Genomic DNA, 21,154 nt, shown 5'->3' on the forward strand with positions numbered 1-21,154 from the left:
CTAGGATACCAACTCATTTTGTGACCCTGAGGATGTAAGACACTGTATCCTGTTCAGTACCTTGGTAGTACATACATACTATTAAACAAAATAAAAATCACAGCAGGTCACAGAATAATTACAAAGGGAGTTTGTGCATATCCCTAAATAAAACACTCTTTGGGAGAAACAAAGGTCATCTAAGATAAAATGGAAATTATATGGTCATCCTAAAATTAGATATTTTGTTTTAAAACCAAGCATTCATGCGAAAGTGGGTATTTGAACAGCATATCCCACTGAAACAACTGAATCTTATACCATTTATTTTGACTCTAATGAACGTTAGTTCCTTAAAGGAAATTTTAAATTTACATATGCTTTCTTGGAAAAGTAAATTTCTTTAGCTTTTGGGGTCAGTGTATTTGATCTATGGAGTTGCTTTTGTTTTGTTAACGATGCACAATGTGGATGTCTCCTCTGGTCTCCCATATTGTAGATTTCTCTGGTGATCACTGCCGTGTTTGCAGTCGTCGTGTATCGCCTGATTGTCATGGAACAGTTTGCATCATTCAAGTGGAATTTCATCAAACAACACTGGCAGTTTGCAACTTCTGCTGCTGCAGTCTGTATCAATTTTGTGATCATTATGGCACTGAATCTTGTAAGTGTTTACAAATTTTTCAATAGGTGTACAGGAGTTGGGTAAAGGAGAAGACTGTGTTTCCTTTATACTTGGATTGGATTTACAGGCAGTCAAAATAAGACCTAGTATCATTTCTGGCAAAGACAATTTGGCTTAACAGAAAACATTTCATTTATGTGGTTTACATGATGGATTTTTAAAAAATTAAAATCAACGACAGTTGTATTGTCTTCCTTACTCTTTGTTTGGGTTTATAGTTTTGTTTAGCGACAACTTCCATTCATCGAGTATCTAGTGTGTGCTAGAAATGGTGCTATGCTCTTTTCATTCAGATAAGGGATTGTTTGGATTAGAAAGCCATTCTAACAAACTCAACCTCAGAGGAGAATTTATTGGAAAGATATAGGAAATTCTGTTTGAAAGTGTACCCTTGTTATCTCCAAGACCTCATGTGAAATGGAAAACAATCAGACAGCTACTCCATTTTTATTCCTCTGGGACTAAGTTTTTTTTTTTCCTTCCTTCCCTCCCTCCCTCTTCCTCTGTTTTTCTCTCCCTCTCTCTATCTTCTTTCCCTCTCTCTTTCTCTTTTCCTTTCTTTCTACCTCTTTTTCCAATGATTCTATTTGCATATCTGCTCCATTCTATCAGGAAGAGACTATCTGCCCACCCATGGCCTCCCTTTCAGAGTCTAGTATACTGTTGTATTGCTATGCTTTTGTTATTTTCATTGACTCTAAATTCATGACCACGTTGGTCAATTTCTGTAGTTTATTTAACTTAGATCATCCAGTGTTTCAATGTGCTAGTTTCTCAGAGAAAGCATCTGATTGGTTCAACTTCACATATACCAAGTGACTTATGAACTAAATGTCTATGGCCGAAAGGACAATATTATGCTTAGGTCTACCTCTTCAGCAAGATCTGTGGATGGGGTCCCATTTTCTGAAGACAGGAGGCACTTATTGGAACATTTAGAATAATATCTTTCCTTTAACTCTTCCAACAACACCACAAGATCAATATTTTATCCATTATGTAAATGAGGAAGCTGAAATTAAGAGAGTTTAAATAACTTGTCCCAGATTATGCATATAGTAAGTGTTAGTGCTTATATATTTACATGATGAGATAATTCATATAGAGGGCTGACCAATACACAAACAATGATGTTGATAACATAAGTAGGTAATATGCATTTGGTTCCAAACGTGGATTGATACTGATGTTACATGGTTAGTCGGGAGGGAACTGGAACCATTTACTATTTAACTTTAAACTTATCAGAGATGTTCTTAAGAGAAAATAAATAATCACTGAGAAATGGGTAAATATTAATGCAAGGACAATAGTTAATATTTTCAACTGGAGTCTCCTTTCTTCAGGTTTAGGTTAATTTGCAGAAGAAGAATGTTGTTTACTGTATCTCCAAATAAGCCATACAGTATTTTAATTTATGCTTTTGACTCATAAAGTGAACAATAAACATTGAAAAAAGACAGTGCTAGGATTAAGAGGCTTGTGTGGTAGCCTATATAAGGAAGTATATGTTGTGCATTGCACAAAGTCACCACATTGAAGGAGGAACCATTCACAGCAAGGACATTGTAGATTTTTATATTTATGGTTCTTATATTAACTATTCTGGCAGATAGGGAAAGAAATTGTTTCTAACAAAACCAGTGTATTGTGGCAGTTTTCCAGTGGACAGAGGTTATTGTGGTTGATCTCATTATCTAAGGGAAAGGAAGCTAAGTGGTTAATGTATTTATTTCTAGGTAATACTAGCAATCAGCTAGTCTGATTTTAAATTGATCTAATTTCTTATCCTTAGTAAGTTGGTTGAATTTTAAATTTTAATATTATTTAAGTACATGGAATACAGTTACGGAAGAAGGGTATACAATTTCACTTGATTTCCATTGGAACACACCTGCATTTTGAAGAGTGACAATAAAATGTTAACAGTTGTTATATCTCAGGATAATATTTGATTTAATATATATTTTTTCTGTTGATTCAAATATTTATCTCTATATGTAGGTTTTGATTTATAATCAGAAAAAAATAGCCTTTACTTTTAAAACATTCTACCATGATATAAAATTTGGAACAAATTAGAATTGGAATGTACTTTATTTTTACTTTATATATGAGTTACCCATAAAACCGCAGCCACCTAGGTAGCAACTTTGGGTCATTTTTTAAATTTCATCTTTCACCAAGTAAGGAACAGGCTTATCAATGGCTAACATCCCAGGACACACACTCTCTCTCTCTCTCTCTCTCTCTCTCTCTCTCTCTCTCTCTCTCTCTCTCTCTCTCCCCCACGTCTGTTCCTTCTGTTTTCATTTACGCTCTCTCCCTCTCCCCTGCCCCTCTGAACACTGCCCTGGCTTTCATCAGTTTGAATCATCAGTTCCTCAACTTAGTGTCCTGATAAAAGTCCATTACTTTCTATCAGGCTGGCTGCAGTTTTCACTGATGTACCAGACTCCAGTTTTATATTATTCCAGGTGCTTCTCAATTCCCAGTCCCTTGAACTCTGATTCTGCTCCCCCTCCAATTTCTATCCTCAGTGATCACCCCTTCCCTAGAATCACAACTGACCCTCCAACATACATTCTTCTCTCTTATAGGTTCAGATATAACTTCTTCTCACTAAGTTTATATTTTTGATGAGGCTTAGTGTATTCTTTCTTCCAAAGTACTTGCATTTACAGACAACAAAGACCTCTGTAGACAGGTAAGGATAGTACTATTTTTATCATAGAAACCATCCTTTGAGATCCTTAAAATCCCACTAGCTCTACTTAATTAAATACAAAAGCCCATGTAAGTGCCTAGTGCTATGAAATAAGCATCCAAGTTCCCAGGAGAAAACAGAGCTTACTTTTCTCTTTCTAAATGTTTATTTCTACTTGTTGAGCATTTTGGCTTTCAGATTCAGGGATTGTTAGAAGTGAAGTAGACCATACAACTTCTCCTTTGCCCTTGCAACTAACTCAGGAGAAGATTTTAAAATGGACTTAGCATAAAAGAAGTGAATTACACAGCCAACTCAACAAACATGAAAGGAATGTTATATTTCTCAGATTCAATCAGTGTAAAAAAAATAATGCCCTTTTGAATTTATGCATTTCCTTCCCACCCAGGATGTTAAGGCACTTCACAGGTTATGAAACAGCCCTTCTGACTCACCTGAACACACAGGATCAGTTTAAGAGCTTAATCAAATAAGGATAGATTAACATCATTAATATCAAAATATCAGACTCTTTAAAAAATTATACCACCAAAAAGATTCACCTAGAATACCAAATGCTATCTTTTGTTATTTGCAGAACGACTCTAAATATACAGCTCATACAAATGTACTTTTCAAAAGTACTCATATAAATGTTTTTCTTTCTTTTTTTTTTTTTTTTTTTTTTGCGGTACACGGGCCTCTCACTGTTGTGGCCTCTCCCGCTGCGGAGCACAGGCTCCGGACGCGCAGGCTCAGCGGCCATGGCTCACAGGCCCAGCCGCTCCGCGGCATGTGGGATCTTCCCGGACCGGGGCACGAACCCGTGTCCCCTGCATTGGCAGGCGGACTCTCAACAACTGTGCCACCAGGGAAGCCCCAAATGTTTCTTAATAGCTTGACTTTGTGATCCCTGTGCTACCATATTCCCCAAACGAGGGATTTGGACTCAGTTAAAATATTCTATTAATCTAATATGCTTTTCAGCTATAAGCCATATACATGAAACTATGAAATGAGTGCATGGAAAAATAGTTTAAATCAGCCAAATAATTTTTTAAAACTGAACTTTTTATGTTTAATGTACACAACCAGAAACCTTGTCATTCTTCATGCATTACTTTTGTCTCCTTCATCATATCAGTGACTGTTGTGAACTGTGCTTCCGTAACATCACTCTTATCCATTCCCTGCTCCCCATCCTCACTTCTGCTTCCTTAGTTCAGCTGTTTGTCATTTCTAGCTCAGGCTATTGTCACAGCCTTCTAACTGGTTAGTCTTCCTGTCTCTATTCTCCACTCTTCCCATCTCCCTTTCACACCACTGCTGCAAGGGTCTTTCAAAATTACAAATTTGTGGGCTTCCCTGGTGGCGCAATGGTTGAGAGTCTGCCGGCCGATGCAAGGGACGTGGGTTCGTGCCCTGGTCCGGGAAGATCCCACATGCCGCGGAGCGGCTGGCCCCGTGAGCCATGGCCGCTGAGCCTGCGTGTCTGGAGCCTGTGCTCTGCAATGGGAGAGGCCACAGCAGTGAGAGGCCCGTGTACAAAAAAAAAAAAAAAAAAATTACAAATTTGATCATTTTATTTTGTACTCAGATCTGTATAACAGGTTCCCATTGCCTCTGACATCAATGGCATGGGAGGGTCTCCATTATTTAAAGCCAGTTTTCCCTTCTCCCCTTGTTGGAGTTTGTGTCTTGCCCCCTCCCTGTCACACCCTGCAGTCCAGCCTATAGAACCACTTGTGCTTGCTCCCTGGCATTCTGCTATTTCACACCCATCTCTTGGTTCACAGTGCTTCCTCTATTGACCTTTTTTTCTTTTTGTCTCCTTGAAGAATATCTCTTCATCTTTGAAAATTTCAGTTAAGGATCACTTCTTTCATAAAATTTTTTCTCAATCCCATATGTGGAATTAAAGGATCTCTTTGTGTCTGTTCTTCTCACAGGTGTTTGAACAGGTCTGTTCTCCCTCCTTATCAGATTCTCCTGATAGCATTAAACAATCTTTTTTGTGAATGCTTTTCTGCTACAGTGTTTGGGATATGCCTATTCTCCAGCTATCAGGTTATAAATTCCTCATGAGCAGGGGCTGCGGCTTCCTCATGTTTATATCTCCAGGTCTTTGCCTAATGCCTAAAAGACATTTAGAATATATTCTTTCAATACATTTTAAATATTTTATTCTCCAAATATCCTAGCATTTTGAATATTGTATGTGCTCAAAGTCATTTTTGTTACTGGAATTATATTTTGTGTCTTTCAAGTTTTCTGCCCTTGTTAATTTCATTCAAACTAACAATCAAAGGATATATATTCTCTAAGCTTTTAAAACAGGTGGATTGTGGCATTCCTACAAATATTTAATTTGGGAGAGAAATATGGATCAAGATAATAAAAATTTGATGACAGGCCCATTTTACAGATCATAAAAGTAACTTAAAGGATTGTTTCCTACTCTTATAGTCATCAAATCACCTGAAACACTTTTGAAAAACTACAGATTCCTGAGTCTCATTCAGAATCTTCTTTGTAGGACTACGAAGTCTGTATTTAAAACAAAAAATTTCCCATAATGCTCTCCAAGCGATTCTGATCCAGTTAATACACAAAATAGCATTACAAAATCAGTGATTTAAGGAGCTAAGGTGATTTTGATACACAGCCAAAATTGGAAATCACATCTTCCAAAGAATAATTGCAAATAATTTAACAATAACTAAAACTTCAAGTTATTATCTTTAACATCTTTTACCAGGCATACAGCTAAGAAACTACAAAGCCAGAATTTGAAACCAGGAGTTTCTCTTTACAAATCCCATCCTTTTTATTCTTTATTTTGCTGCCCCTCAAAATATAATGCTACCGGAGGTGCCATAAGTAGCATGGTTAACCATCATTAGGAAATACTTCCAAAAAGATTTTAATAAAAATTTAAAATGTGCAGTTACTTAAAAAGTGTATATTCTTGTTGCTTGACAATCAAACCTCAATTAATCTAAGAATTATTTTAAGAATGAAAGTTCTCTGGTCTCATGATTAACATGTAATTTTTTTTAACATGTAATTTTTAAGAAAAAATAGAAACATCACAGCAGAAGTACTCTTGTACTTCTGGGATTAAGCCAATTAAACCATTTCAGCATTGTCAATGAAAGGATAAACTCCTTTTGTTATTCCTCCTCTCATTTTAAAGTCCATGTACCATGCATAGAGCACACTATAACCAAAAGGAAGGAAAAAGAAAGAAGAAAGCCCTGAATACACTTGGCTATTGTGTATTCATGCTGGTTCTGGACTCTTCCACATTATTGATCCACTTCCATCTCTAAAGTCCAGAGAATACATTCCTCTGTTTCCTTCATGGGCCTGATCCCCAAAGACCTCAAAATGTACCTGACTCTCCTCAACACCTTATTTCCACTGGTAATTATGATGCAAATAGGTTATTATGGAATAGGGTGGTTCAAAGTGTTAGACCACACATCTTAACCTCGAAAGGAAGCAATGGCAAATGACTCATTTAATAAGAAATTTAGCTTTTTTATTTTTTTTAATGTATTTGTTTAGTTTTTTCATGTGTATGTCCACGGTTTCTAGAAATTCAAAAAGGAGGATTCCTGGGAAAGTGCAGACTCTTTTTGACTGTGCAAAAGTCTCTTTGGAGCTCCTTTTTACAAGGAAGGTTGGATTGTGAGCCTCTGACTCAGAGATAAAGAACATTAAAACACGTGTACAGGGCTTCCCTGGTGGCGCAGTGGTTGAGAGTCCACCTGCCGACGCAGGGGACACGGGTTTGTGCCCCAGTCCGGGAAGATCCCACATGCTGTGGAGCGGCTGGGCCCGTGAGCCATGGCCACTGAGCCTGCACGTCCAGAGCCTGTGCTCCGCAATGGGAGAGACCACAGCAGTGAGAGGTCCGCGTACCGCAAAAAAAAAAAAACTAAAAAATAAACACGTGTACAACTGCTTAATTTGCCCCTTCACAACAACTTTGCTGTTTTATCTCTGCCTTTGCCATTTTTTCCCACAACTGATTTCTGCATTGCACCCCAAAACAAAGCATTAGTAGGGAGATGACTTCTCAATTCTAAAGTCCTCACCATAGCCTACGAGGCCCTGAAAAGGTGTTTCCCTCTGAGATCTCTCTGACTCATCTCTTACTACCTTTACTTTACTTTACTTACTACCTTTACCTTTACTACCTTTACTGCCTCCACCTTTGTCCCTCTACCTTCCTTGTCCTTCATGAAGCACACCAAGCCCATGGCAGGCTCAGGCATTTGCACTTACAATTTCCGTGTCCCCCAGACACTGAGCTGCATCCCTGCTGGGTTCCCTCACTCCATGCAGCTCTCTGCTCAAATGCCACCTTCTTGGAGAGGCTTCCCTGACCACCCTCTAAATAGCACGCTGTGCCACCACTACTCTGTACCCCTCAGCTTGCTTCATCTTTCCTCTCAGTACTTTGCATCTTCTGGCCAATTACATATTTCTTTGTCATCTGTCTCTGAGCGCTGGAGTTTAAATTCCATGAAAGTAGAGACTATGTTTGGTTCACTGTTATTTGGTTCCCTGAATAGTACCTGACTCATTAGCAATTCCTAATAAACATTTTTAACCCAATATATATGACCACAGAATATCAGCTTACTGAATGCACTAGTGAATAATTTTTAAAAGCATAGGTTCCTCAATATGGTATTTTATACACTTCTTAAATTTTATTTTATTTATAAATGTGTTTTACACACATATATTGCATATATATATATATATATATATATATATAATGATGTATATTTATGTAGTATATACATATACTACATGTGTGTAATGTAGTAACCAGAACAATTGACCCTGAATCCCCTTATTCTCTCCTCCCCCAAGTACATATCCATTCTACCACACACACACACACACACAACTTGCTGTGTCAATGTGATTGCTGTAATACACCATCCAGTTGGTTATATTTGCATTGTGTTTTCTTCCTACACTTTGTGGGTGAGTTAACATGTCACTCTGCATGGACTGATTTTGTAGTTCATCATCCTGATGATGCCAATGGACATTTGGGCCTTGGGTGATGCAGGCTGTCCACTACCCCAGACAGCTTTCCAAGAGCAATATATCCAGGGTGGCACAGCATCTTTTGTGATTCATAACATTCCTCCAAAGGTTATTAGGTTATTGTAATCCCTTGGGGCATCAGCTGCAGATATCACCATCCCAGGCTTACAGACAGGTCTATGTGCTAAGTATTAAGACAAAATCTGAAGTGGTTATGTGACAAGGCACAGCATAGGTGGCACAAGAGAGCCGTGATACCAAATCCCGACTTGGCTACTTGCTTAGAAGTATTATCTCAGGTTAGGTGCTTAACATTCTAAACCTTAGTTTCCTGTTCTGTAAAATGGGAATCATAATACCTATTTGATAATATTGTTGTAAGGACAAATATAAATAATAGTATATATAAAACACTGTTTGACACCAGCCAAATACTCTAAATGGCAGTTATTTAAATAAAATTTTCTCTCAGTCCCCATAAGGGCACTTAATTCAGTGCCTGAGGCATAAGAGCTACTCAAGTACTATTTGCTGATTGATAAGGCTATCTTCCAATACTCTCTGGAGACCCTTCTCTAATCATCCTAGTTGATAAATGGGGCATGGAAAAGAACAAAGTCAGGATAACTTTGGTGCTCATGAATTCAAGCTAATCGGGTCCTAAAATTTGAAAATGATTACTTGAGTGTACAGTTCAAAAAAAAAAAAAAAAGAAACTGCACCAGGTGTAGAATGAGACTATTGTACTCAATATAATCTTTTTGTCTCAAGATAACACTTTAAATCTTAGGAAGAGATGGATTGAATCATGGTCAAGATGAATAATCATAATAGTTTTATTGAAAGAACAGGTAGGGAAGGTGAACAACTTTTAAAGTGTCCAGACACCTTTTTGATTTTGCATGCCAAGGGGCAGAGTTATTGGAATTTATAATCTAAAGAATAATTTGTTGAATTGTGGGGTTATGTAGTCATATTTACATACACACACATCACCCTTCTGTCCATAGTAAATATACATTTCCAACTATATTTACTTGGAATATCGTGAAATATGGTTTCTTTCCTTGAGTCTGTATGAGTGGTACACAGAGTACGGTGGGACAAGGAGAAGGTGGCAGAATATAAAAAATGTTATAAAAATCTGTTGTGCATGTGACTTACAGATTCAACAGATTTGACTAGTGAATCTTGTTTTAAATAACCACCAAACCAGCTTTGTCCTTTAGGAATGCAACTTTGCCCACTGTCTTTGTCATAGTTTGGAAAATTCTTTATCAATAGTAAAGAAGACATACTTCCACTTAAACTTCCAGTGTAGTGAAAAGCACATATAATTTGATTATTAAATCCCAGGTCAGCCATTAACTAGTTGAATGTCTTTGGGGTTTTTTAAGTCTCATTTCTTTGATGTACAAAGTGGAAATAAAGATAGCTAGCAGAAAAGACGGTATTGCAGAAATCAAGCGTGTCTGTATATATACACATATTTACAACACATTTTTATGACATGAATTTTATGTGTATGTGTATATATAAAGCACTGTAGAGTAAGATTTAAAACTTGCTTCTGCTTAATTAAAAATGTAGCCACTATGTAGAATATACTTTAGATGTTTCTTGAGTGGTGTAAATAACAGCCTTTTCTAAAAGAAAATAATAACATTAACTATTTGTTTTCTTTTATTACAGGCTTATGAAAAAATTGCTTACCTTCTCACTAATTTAGGTAAGTCCATTTTTCTTCACTCTTTAGTAACATGGGCATATTATTCTGCAGTTGCTTTACACACTAGCATTTTTATATGTTTTTATATCAACTTTAGTTATATAATTGTCAGTAAAAGTGAAAGAAGGGGCATAGGAAGTTGGACTACATCACATAACTATAGAGAGGCAATGTGTATAGTTACAAAATCTTACTAGAAATTAGCAAACCTAGTTCTCCCGACTTGGAATTGCTTTTTTCCACTACCTTTTCAGTTCTTTGTGATTTCCACTCCCAATATTTAATTTTATCAAAGTGTCATATTACATGTACACAATTTAAAAGGCAAAAGATTATTAAGAGATTTATAATAAACACCAGTCCTTTGCCACATTACCCATTCTTATTTTCCATATCCCTGAGGGACGGCTTTTTAGCATTTTATCAATTAATTTCTTCTGTTATTTTCTACCCTATTTCTAAATGTCATGCCATTCTTGGGTTTTCCAGCTTTGGGAAGTGATTGTCTTCCCATCATAAAGACAAGAACTTAAGTCTTTATTCCCTGCAGTGTCCTGTCCCCGCACACTTTCCCATCCATCACCAGCTAAAAACAGACTTAATTCCCCTCCTTCCAAAGCAGTTGTACCAACAGTTTTAGCCAAACGAATAATTAGTGTTCAAATCATTGTGTCTAGAGAACTATGTTCACACCTAAGGCATGGTGTGTAGTGTGATCCTTCCTTTCTTACACAACCTTTATATTTTCATGAAGCTAATAATAGCACGTTTTTTTGCTTAATTGTCTACACATACTTTCCTTAATTTATCCCAAACTTCCTGCCATAACTCTAAATTCTCTCTAAATACGTTCAAAAGCATCAAGTATTGTATTCATTTTATTTTCTTCTTAGAGTTTTCCTCCCTGAACCACTGCCTACTCCAGTCTCAATAGGTTGCCCTCTGGGCTTGTGCTCAGCTGCATCTACACTTCCCTTCACCAGCACTGTGGGAATTCCTTTCACCTTTTTTTTTCTCCATTGGACATTACTTTTTGGATCCTATGTTTCTTCTGTCTTAACTTAATTCCTTATTTTACTACCTGTAAAGTAAATTTCTCAAAACCTTACATGTCAGAAAATGTCTTTTTTTCTATCCTCGAACTTAATTTTTGGTCCCCCAGTTTGGGGTACAAAACTTTTTTCGCAGATTTGTTCGAGCAGTGATCTTTTATTGTTTGAGAACTCACCAGAGCCAAGGCACTGGGCTAAGCTAAACACTTCTCCTTCATTATTTTGTTTTATTGTCACCACAACTCTATGACAGTGTGATCCCTAGTTTATGGATAAGAAAACCAAGATAATTAAGTTAAATAAGTAGAATGTAAACTCAGAAGTGACAGACTCCATTGACTATGGTGGAGGAACTGTATGACTCTATTATGATATATCACTTTTGTTATAATGTATTTACAAATACAAGTAACAAGAGAAGGAGCACTGTGTAGAGGGAAGAACTAGTTCCTAGTTCATCCTCTGGATGACGTGATCACTTGGAAATTACATGACTATGAGCAAGTTTTCCCCTCTCTCCATTCCATTCTTCCTCCCCTCCTCTTTCCTCTGTTCCTCCTCCTTTTTTTTTTTTTTTTTTGAGTCTCAGTTTCTTCACTGGTAAAATGAGAATGATAATACTTCCTGTTTCACCATTGTAGGTTGGCTGCCTGACACATGACAAGTGCTCCGTAAATGGGAATGATCTTTTTCATAATTTTCATTGTTCTTTAAACCCACTGAGCTACAAGTTCTTCAGTTGGGTAACAAAGCATTTGAACTAGATTGTCTCAAAGGTTTCTTCCAGCTCTGATTCCTTATATTTATTAACTTTTAAAGTACTTTATACCCAAGATAGAAGCAAATCTAAGCAAGTGATTTGGGGACCACAATTGATAGTAGGAAACAGAACAGTTATCTGTGCTAAGTTCCAGGTGTATTCACTTCATATTTGTTTTTTCACCTGTAACTCATACCATAATGCCTGTGGATTCGTAACTGTTGATTAATAATGAATGAATTGTATTGATTTAAATTAATAAAATATTGATATTTTATTTAAAGTAATATAATATCATTGCATGTATATACCTATAAATATATAAATATATACATATAATATATATGACATTATATACTGTATAACTTTTGGCTTGCAAATTTATGCTTCAAATTAGAAATTAGGTTTAACTTTCTAGAGGAGGCCAAACACTGTTTTATTTAAAATATTTTTTTAAACTTTGTTTCTTGATTTCTTTTTTTTTTTTTTTTTTGCGGTATGCGGGCCTCTCACTGTTGTGGCCTCCCATTGCAGAGCACAGGCTCTGGACGCGCAGCCTCAGTGGCCATGGCTCATGGGCCCAGCCACTCCGTGGCATGTGGGATCTTCCTGCGCCACCAGGGAAGCCCCTTGATTTCTTTTTTTGTCCAAATATTTTATTTTCTAAAACCACAAACACACAAAAATCAAAGCTTCAATTCTATCACATTAAGGTTTTTTTAGAGAGGAAATATATAACATTTAATTCCAAGAGATAATTTTTTCAGCCTAGTTTTATAGTTGTTGAGAATTAGATTAGAATGGTTGTCAGTTGTTCCAAATAATAAAGTAACTATAGTAATGAACTGTGATTTATCTGTAATATTAATTATCTATAAAAATAAACCTGGATTCCAAGAAACAAATTAGGTCAACTGGTAAAAAGTTTTTATTTTGTCAGAGGTCAATTCAGCAATAGGAGCATCTATATCAAGAAAATAGTAACAATAAAATCATATGTCACCATATTAACATTAGGCAAACAAGAATTTAATATCTATTTGAGAGAGACAGAGAAACACTTCATACTGATAAACAATCTACCAGGTCAATATAATAGTCATGATTTCTATACACCTTTTCACAAACCTTCAAAACATAGAAAGCAAAAAATGATAGAAATACAAAAAATAAACTGATAAATCCACACTCAAAATATAAGCCAGGATATAGAGTATTTGAATATCATAACTAGCAAGCTTCTTTTAAAATATATATAAACTGTATGCTCAACAGAAATATTATTTTCAGACACTTGATACATTGACAAAACTTATCCATGTTATTTGGCCACAATGAAATTGCAACTTTTTTGCCCCCAAACAGAAATCACACGGGACACATTTGTGGATCATGATGCAATAAAATTAGAAATGGAGAACCAAAAGCAATCTTACTCACAGGGTTTTTTTAAAAACCCACATTCTCATTTCTAAATAAGTTTTATGCTTAATTTACAAACTATTTAGAAGGAAACAACAAAGAAAACACAACCTATCAAAACCCATGGGGAAATGTCAGCCTATCCTGACTGCTCTCACTGGTGCCCACCAACCAGTCACTCTTTTGGATGCCCCACAGACCCCCTTCTATTTCTGGCACCTACCTGCTTTGGGCTTGGAGTTCCCCAAGACCTGTTGCGTTTTTATACTGTGCTTTGCTCATGTATATATTTTGGCCTCTCTTTTCCTTAAGTCAGAGCCCATCTATTTTCTACCTTTCTTGAATTTTTCAATTATATTAAAATATGTATATTAGATGTGCATATATATTTTCTATCACTTATTTGGGTACTGAGTGGGAGCAGAGGCTGCAGTACATGCTGCCATCTTCATCCAATCTCTCTCATCACTGTATTTTGTTGTGTGTTGTTTGTTTTGTTTTGTTTGAAAAGTTAGAACCCTAAGGTGTGAGTTGACAGAGTTCTTAAAATTATCTTATCTAATTCCTCATTTCACAGATTATAAAACTGATTACAAAGAAATGTAAAGAAACCTGCCTGAGATTACCAGCAAATTAGTTGTAAGGTTGAGATAAAAACTGGGCTCTTGTGACTGATGTAGCCCTCTTTTCTCTTTACTATTCCACTTCAGTCTGCATACAAAATATTCCTTTTTCAAAGAACCCTGTGGACAATTTAGGTCCCTATATTAAGTATAGCCAGTTTGGGTGAAAGACTGATCTAATATTTATGGTTACCTCTAAATGAAAGGAGCAGAGAGAATCCTGAAAATCTTTATATCTTAATAACAAGCATCATACTTCTGTAGCTGTGGGAAATGTCTAAAGATTATCTCATTGGATCCTTTCAGCAACTCTATGGAACAGATATTATCATTCCTATTTTTACAGATGCAGACAGTAGAACTCAGAGACATTGAGTGGCTCATAGAAGTAGTAAATGACTGAACCAGACTTTGAACATGGGACTTCTGATTCTGTATCCATATTTCTTGTCATTTACCTCATCTATGTAAACACACCCTATGTTCCTTTTAGAATATCCTCGAACAGAATCTGAATGGGAAAACAGCTTTGCTTTGAAGATGTTCCTCTTCCAGTTTGTCAATTTAAACAGTTCTATCTTCTATATTGCTTTCTTTTTGGGGAGGTAAGTCAACTCCATAGGCATTATCTTTGCAGAATGACAGATTGTCAACAGTTCCACTGCAGGTTTGTTAACAGGGGTGGCAAATTCTTGTCCTCTGCTTTAGAAAACTGTCCCAATCAATCTTCACATGCTTTTTCAAATCAAAAGACTTCTCAATACAGTGCTTCTAGCTGCCACTCCCAGTTAAAGTTGGCATAAAAAAATAAAATCATATAACAGTATCACTTTTCTCTATACCTGAAACTAACACAACATCGTAAATCAACTATACTTCCATTTTTAAAAAATAAATAAAACATATATGCCATCCTTGGGTTGAATTATGACTCTCCAATCATAAGTAATGGTTTTGTTAAATAAGAAAATAATTTTTATGTAACCCCAGCTTACAGTTCCTTAGTGGGGAAACATACCTATCATGGTAATGTTTTTCTTTTCCTTAAATTTGCTGCAAAATATGAAAAAGAAGCATATTAAGCTACTGGTTCTGGTTTGCCATATGCTTAACACTCTGATAAGTGCCATGGAACCATACTGAAGCTAGAAACGTTTTGAACTAAACCATTCAGCACATTGTATTAATATTTGTTAACTAGGTCAAGAAGACATTAAAACTCTACAGGTAAAAGTGGAAAATTTCATTTGGTTGGTTTTTCTGTACTTTCTCAACTCATTGATATTGACTTCACACATCATTTTTCCTTTTTAAGTTGGGTCCTTTGATGTGTAAGCATGGCCTAATAAGTCAACTGTTTGGGTACAAGTTGCTCCAGAGAACACTTACATCTCTACCCACACATGCACTTGTTGTAATGCATTAGTAAATGTTCTTCAGTCAACCCACATAAACGCTAATGAATTAAAATGGCTTTTTACAGATTTGTAGGCCATCCAGGAAAGTACAATAAACTTTTCAACCGGTGGAGACTGGAGGAAGTAAGTAATCTTGTAAGGGTGGGTGTGGGGATAGGCATAGATATGGACCAATGACTGTGGGAGGAAGAGGGGGTGGGAAGGGAGAGAAAGGGGAGGTGGAAAAGGGAATTTCAGGCATGCTGAAGATGCGTTTTTGATAAAGGAGACTTCCTGTGGTTTCAGAAATGAAGGAACTAAGTCTTTCCAAAAAAGAGGGTGAACTTGAAGGTTAAACCCCAGGATCCTGACCTCAGGTCTTTTTTTTTTTTTTGGTAAAGCAGGAATTTGCTCATTTATTTATTTATTTATTTTTATTTGATTGTGCCAGGTCTTAGCAGTGGCTCGTGGCTCCTTAGTTGCAGCACGTGGGCTCCTTAGTTGTGACATGTGAACTCTTAGTTGCAGCATGCATGTGGGATCTAGTTCCCTGAGCAGGGATCAAACCCAGGTCCCCTGCATTGGAAACCCAAACTCTTACCACTGCACCACCAGGGAAGTCCCTCAGCTCTTTTTAATATTCCATCAAAACTATGTTTTCCATTCACAAAGCCCAGAAATTTAGCTCCAGAACTGTTTTACTTTGGGGGAATTATTATTGTCTATTGTACTGGTTTCCAAACTTTTAAACATGCTGGGTTTCCTTTTAAGCACAGAAAATTTAGTCCAAAAGAAATCTTACTTCAAATACTAATTTATAAATATATAGGTATATCTTCAAAGTCTCATATTTCTTTATGGATTTATTATATGTATGTCATGGAAACAAAATGTCTAGGAATAATGTCTCTCTATCACAGTGTAAGAATATTTTATATTTTCACTGAGACTGACAAATTGTCCTCCCAAATGCCATGCTTTACCTATAGAGTATGAATCTACTTTTCAGACTTTTGCCAAGAGAAACATTTTAATTTTTACCAATAATCCAAAGGATATCTTCTTTTTTTTTTTTTTTTTTTTTTTTTGCGGTACGCGGGCCTCTCACTGTTGTGGCCTCTCCCGTTGCGGAGCACAGGCTCCAGATGCGCAGGCTCAGCGGCCATGGCTCACGGGCCCAGCCGCTCCGCGGCATGTGGGATCTTCCCGGAATGGGGCACAAACCCGTGTCCCCTGCATCGGCAGGCAAACTCTCAACCACTGCGCCACCAGGGAAGGCCCCAAAGGATATCTTCTTTTGATTTCAGTTCCTTTAATTACAAGTGAGATGGAGAATATTTTTCATATGTTTGTTGACATTTTATACTTCTGTGTGTGTATTATTCCTGTTTATTTTCATTAAACTGTTTTTCTGTTTTAATAATTTATAAACAAATAAAATTAGGCTCTAATCTTTCATATTTGCTGCAGATATGTTTCCCATTTTCTTGTATATAGTTTAGTTTCATTTTGATATATTTTTTTACAAAACTATATAGCATTTTCTAATCAAAATATTACTGTTGTTAATGGTTTGGGGAATTTGTATCATGACAAAAAAATGTATTCTCCATTCAGGAAATTTTAAAAATTCACATTTAAAAATATTTTTTTATTTATTTATTTTTGGCTGTGTTGGGTCTTCATTGCTGCGTGTGAGCTTTTTCTAGTTGCGGTGAGCAGTGGCTACTCTTCGTAGTGGTACGCAGGCTTCTCATTACGGTGGCTTCTCTTGTTGTGGAGCCCTGGCTCTAGGCAAACGGGCTTCAGTAGTTGTGGCACTTGGGCTCAGTAGTTGTGGCTCACAGGCTCTAGAGCGCAGGGTCAGTAGTTGTGGTGCATGGGCTTAGTTGCTCCACGCATGTGGGATTGTCCTGGCCCAGGGCTCACACCCATGTCCCCTGCATTGGCAGGTGGATTCTTAACCACTGTGCCACCAGGGAAACCCAAAATTAACATGTATTTTTAGCTAATGTTATTTTTTTAATACTGTTATCTTTGGCCCATTGGAAGTTTATTTTGATGTAAAGAGTAATCAAGATCCCCCCATGCCTAATTGGAAGCCACATATTTAATAAATAAATGTAATAAATACATGTTTTCATTTGGCAAAATGAGACTATAAGATTTTTTATATTCTACATCTTGAAATTTCTGGACTCTGTTCAGTCTCATTGTCAGACTGTTTATTCCTTGTCTAGTTCAAAATTGTTTGAATTATTCTAATGTAAAATCCAATTTAATTTGTGGCAGCATTAGTAGGAGGTCATAATTTAGAGAGAGGCTAAGAAAAGATTACCTGAGAAATAGGAAACATTTCTAGTCTCTATCTAAAAAGTCCCCAAAACTCAGGGCCTCTCTCATTAATGTTGTGTCCCCAGAGTCTTCTAAAAGTTTATTGGAATACATGGAGAAAGCCTAAAAATCCCAAAGAACATATGCTTTATATCACAGAAAACTGGGCTCAAATGTTAATATTGCTGATTATTCATTCTTTGTCCTTAATTTGACCTCTCTGAATATCTGTCTTCTCATCTGTAAACTGGCAATAGTAACACTTAGGTTGCAAAGCTGTTAATAAATAAGAGATAATTTGCATAAGACAATTAGCACAGTCCCTGAACTGTGGTAGGAACTCTATAAATTGTAACTGATATTTATCTATGCTCTGTCTCTACAGCCACCTGGGTATTATTCTATTGGGCAGAGATCAACTAAGGCCTTTCATAGTCCCAGGCCTCCTGAAAATCCCCAAATCAGACTTGCAGCTTTCTTTCATAGCCCAGAAGTATGACTATATCTGCTAAAAGTTTTCAGCTACCCAAATGGGGGGACAAAAGCAAGGCTTACTTTTTCCAGGAGTGTTCAGTGGAGTTAGCAAGGGTAGTATGGGGAACAGTGTAGTCACACGCAGGTAGATCTGCCTATTGATGCCATTTTAGTGGCTGTTAGCACCAATAATTTTGTTTAATTGGGTACTCTTAATTGTGAAATTATTGGAATTCATGATTCTTCTTTGAAAGTACCAGGGGAATAATTATAATACTAATGTCAGGAAAAATATTTCATAACCATCCTAGATATTTTCCACAATACATATGACATAGATTATAACCATATTTTCCAAAAAAGGATTATTTATTTTGAAAAATACTCAGTGAAATAAAAATATGGGTTTGTGATAGACTCTAGAAATCTTGGAAGTGTAGATAGAAAAAGTATACATGATGGAAGATAAGAATTGACCCTCTGAATTCAAACATACAGCAAGCATTATTGACACATATTCTATCCTAGGTCTCTGCTGGGTAATATGTGGTGTACAGATGAAGAAGTCTCTTTCCTTCCTTTGATGATGTTAATAGTCTTGAAGGAAAGAACATAACTGTGATCTGTAACAAATATTTTGTCTTTGGAATCTGACAGTCTACATTCTAATTTTGCTGCACCTGAACGCATGATCTTAATATCTCTACGTCTCAATTTTCTTTATGTGCAAATTGTGATAAGAATAGCCATCTCAGTAATATTGGCCATAGGTAGATTAAATTGGATCATGCATGTAAAATCCCTGGCATAAATAATGGTAGCCATTATAAAGAAAGGAAAAAAGTACTACAATTTTATTTAGAGCATTTATTTAGAACTGGCTATACTGGACTTCCCTCATACTATGCCACATAATATCTCATATATGTAAATCTATGTAAAATGTTAATAATAGCTAATATTTAATGAGTGTTTACTATATGCCAGCACATTCCAGCAATTGGTTCTAAGTGTTCTACATATATTAATGCATTTAATCCTCACAAAAATTCTGTTATTACACTCATGTTACTGATGAGAAAACAGAAGCTTAGAGGTTATATAATTTGCCTACAATTATTGAAACATACCTATAAATTGATGAAGTCATCAACTTGATATCAATTTGATTCCGGCAGTCTAGAGTTCATGTTCTGATCACTGTGCTTTCCAGCCACCATTGGGATAGCATATTGCCACAGTGGAGAATCTAATAAAAATTGGTTTTGGTACAAGATGGCTGAATGATTGCTGGCTCCTACATGTAAATTGGATTTAGAGTAAACATACTAAAGTGGATCAAGTGAAAGGAATAGGGTATTGGAGTCTGATAGTTCTGTCTGTGACTTAGCTTCATTATCTACAAAACAGATATTAACACCCATGTCACCAGACTCTCATTAGGAGCAAATGAGAAAAATATGTGAAGGCACCCAGCTTTGGGTTGTCCATGGTCATATAATTTTGAATGGTGCAATGGGAATGAAAACCTGGGTCTCCGGCACATTCATCCATGCCCTTTACTCATTCTAAGTATAGACTTTATACCGAATGAGTTTTAGAGTAATGAAGGACTGGATTTAGCTCAAAGGAATCATTTTGTGAAGAGGCAGATCCACTGAAACTGTTAGATCTCTTTCTCTACCCTGTAAATCAAACTACAAAGTCATCAAGGCTCAAATTCAACAAAATTATAAATGGTCTGTCATCCAGCCTCCCCACTTTAGCCTACCATTGTGGAGAGTGATCCAATCACATGGTTCTATGATGGTCTTCTTTTTAACTTCCTGTGTAATAACAGGCTTTGCTAAAGCAACCCTTCAAGGCAATGAACACATTTGGTAAATAGAATTCATCCTTAGCATTATGTAAAAGAGCAGTGGATGAGGGTACAGGAGACCTAAGCTTTCATTCCCACATTACCAGTTAGCATTGCATGATCTTGGACAAGTTAATTTGCCTCTGTGAGTCTCTCTACAAAAATGAAGTTTCAGTTTGCAACTGTGATCTGTGATCTGACTCTGTAGCTTAGTAATTATTCTGCCTCAGACATTCTACCAAACCCACTTACGGTATATTTGTAGCAGAGTTCAGGGGGTCCTAAATTCAGAAGGAGTATGCTTGGATAGGAGACTTGAAACTTCTCCACACAATAAAAATTATCACTGGCAAAACCTCTCTCTGGCTCAGATTAGGGAGTTTTAAGTTACTGGGCTGGAAACAGAAAAGCAGGTTCTTTGTGTCCTAAGTATTTGTTCCCTTTGAAGTCCCACTGGTACTGATTTGATAGAAATAGAAACTGTAGATCAAAGCTACAGAGACCGTCATCCTTACAAGCAGGACATGAACCCATTTCCAAAGAAAAAGACCCACGCTTTCCTGCCCAAATATCTTCTATAGTGCAAAGTTTTCAAGCAAAACACATTTATTGCAATTTTCATTGGAATCACACTTTTGTTTGTGTGGGTTTCTAATGCTGTTACTGAGCATCTGAAAAAGCAGAGGAGCACAGAGAAGGCAACATTGGGATCATACTGACAAACTATTTTGTGGCATACTTTTATCACTTAAAATACATTATAATATATCTAGATATTCCCTCTCCAGGAGATACAGGAAAATGAGTAACTTTGCAGAAGAAACACTTGGCAAATACTATATTAACCAAGTGATAAAAGTTAATATCACTGGTGATGTCATGTGGATACCATGTGGCGCTGATGGGATGTTATGGAAATGGCACTTTACCTCTGTGCCCTGCCTCCATTCTTAAAGCACATAACCCCAGTCTAAATATATGAAAACGTCAGACAAACCCAGATTGGGGGATTTTCCACAGGGTGCTTGTCCAGCAGTACTCAGAATTGTTAAGGATATGAA

The 21,154-nt window shown here is 36.5% G+C and overlaps 1 protein-coding gene across 1 annotated transcript in view; it reads left to right on the plus strand.

The window, feature by feature from the left end:
- The window catches only part of ANO3 (anoctamin 3), a gene marked incomplete at both ends in the record, with an annotated part of 391,580 nt that overhangs the window by 353,468 nt on the left and 16,958 nt on the right, over positions 1-21,154 (plus strand). The window contains 4 exon segments of the mRNA XM_081240506.1: positions 479-643; positions 10,137-10,173; positions 14,524-14,635; positions 15,514-15,571. Of these exon segments, the coding sequence (XP_081096632.1) occupies positions 479-643; positions 10,137-10,173; positions 14,524-14,635; positions 15,514-15,571 (372 nt within the window).

The sequence above is a fragment of the Mesoplodon bidens genome (genome assembly GCF_964165515.1).
Source record: "Mesoplodon bidens genome assembly, chromosome: 7".
Lineage (NCBI taxonomy): Eukaryota > Metazoa > Chordata > Mammalia > Artiodactyla > Ziphiidae > Mesoplodon > Mesoplodon bidens.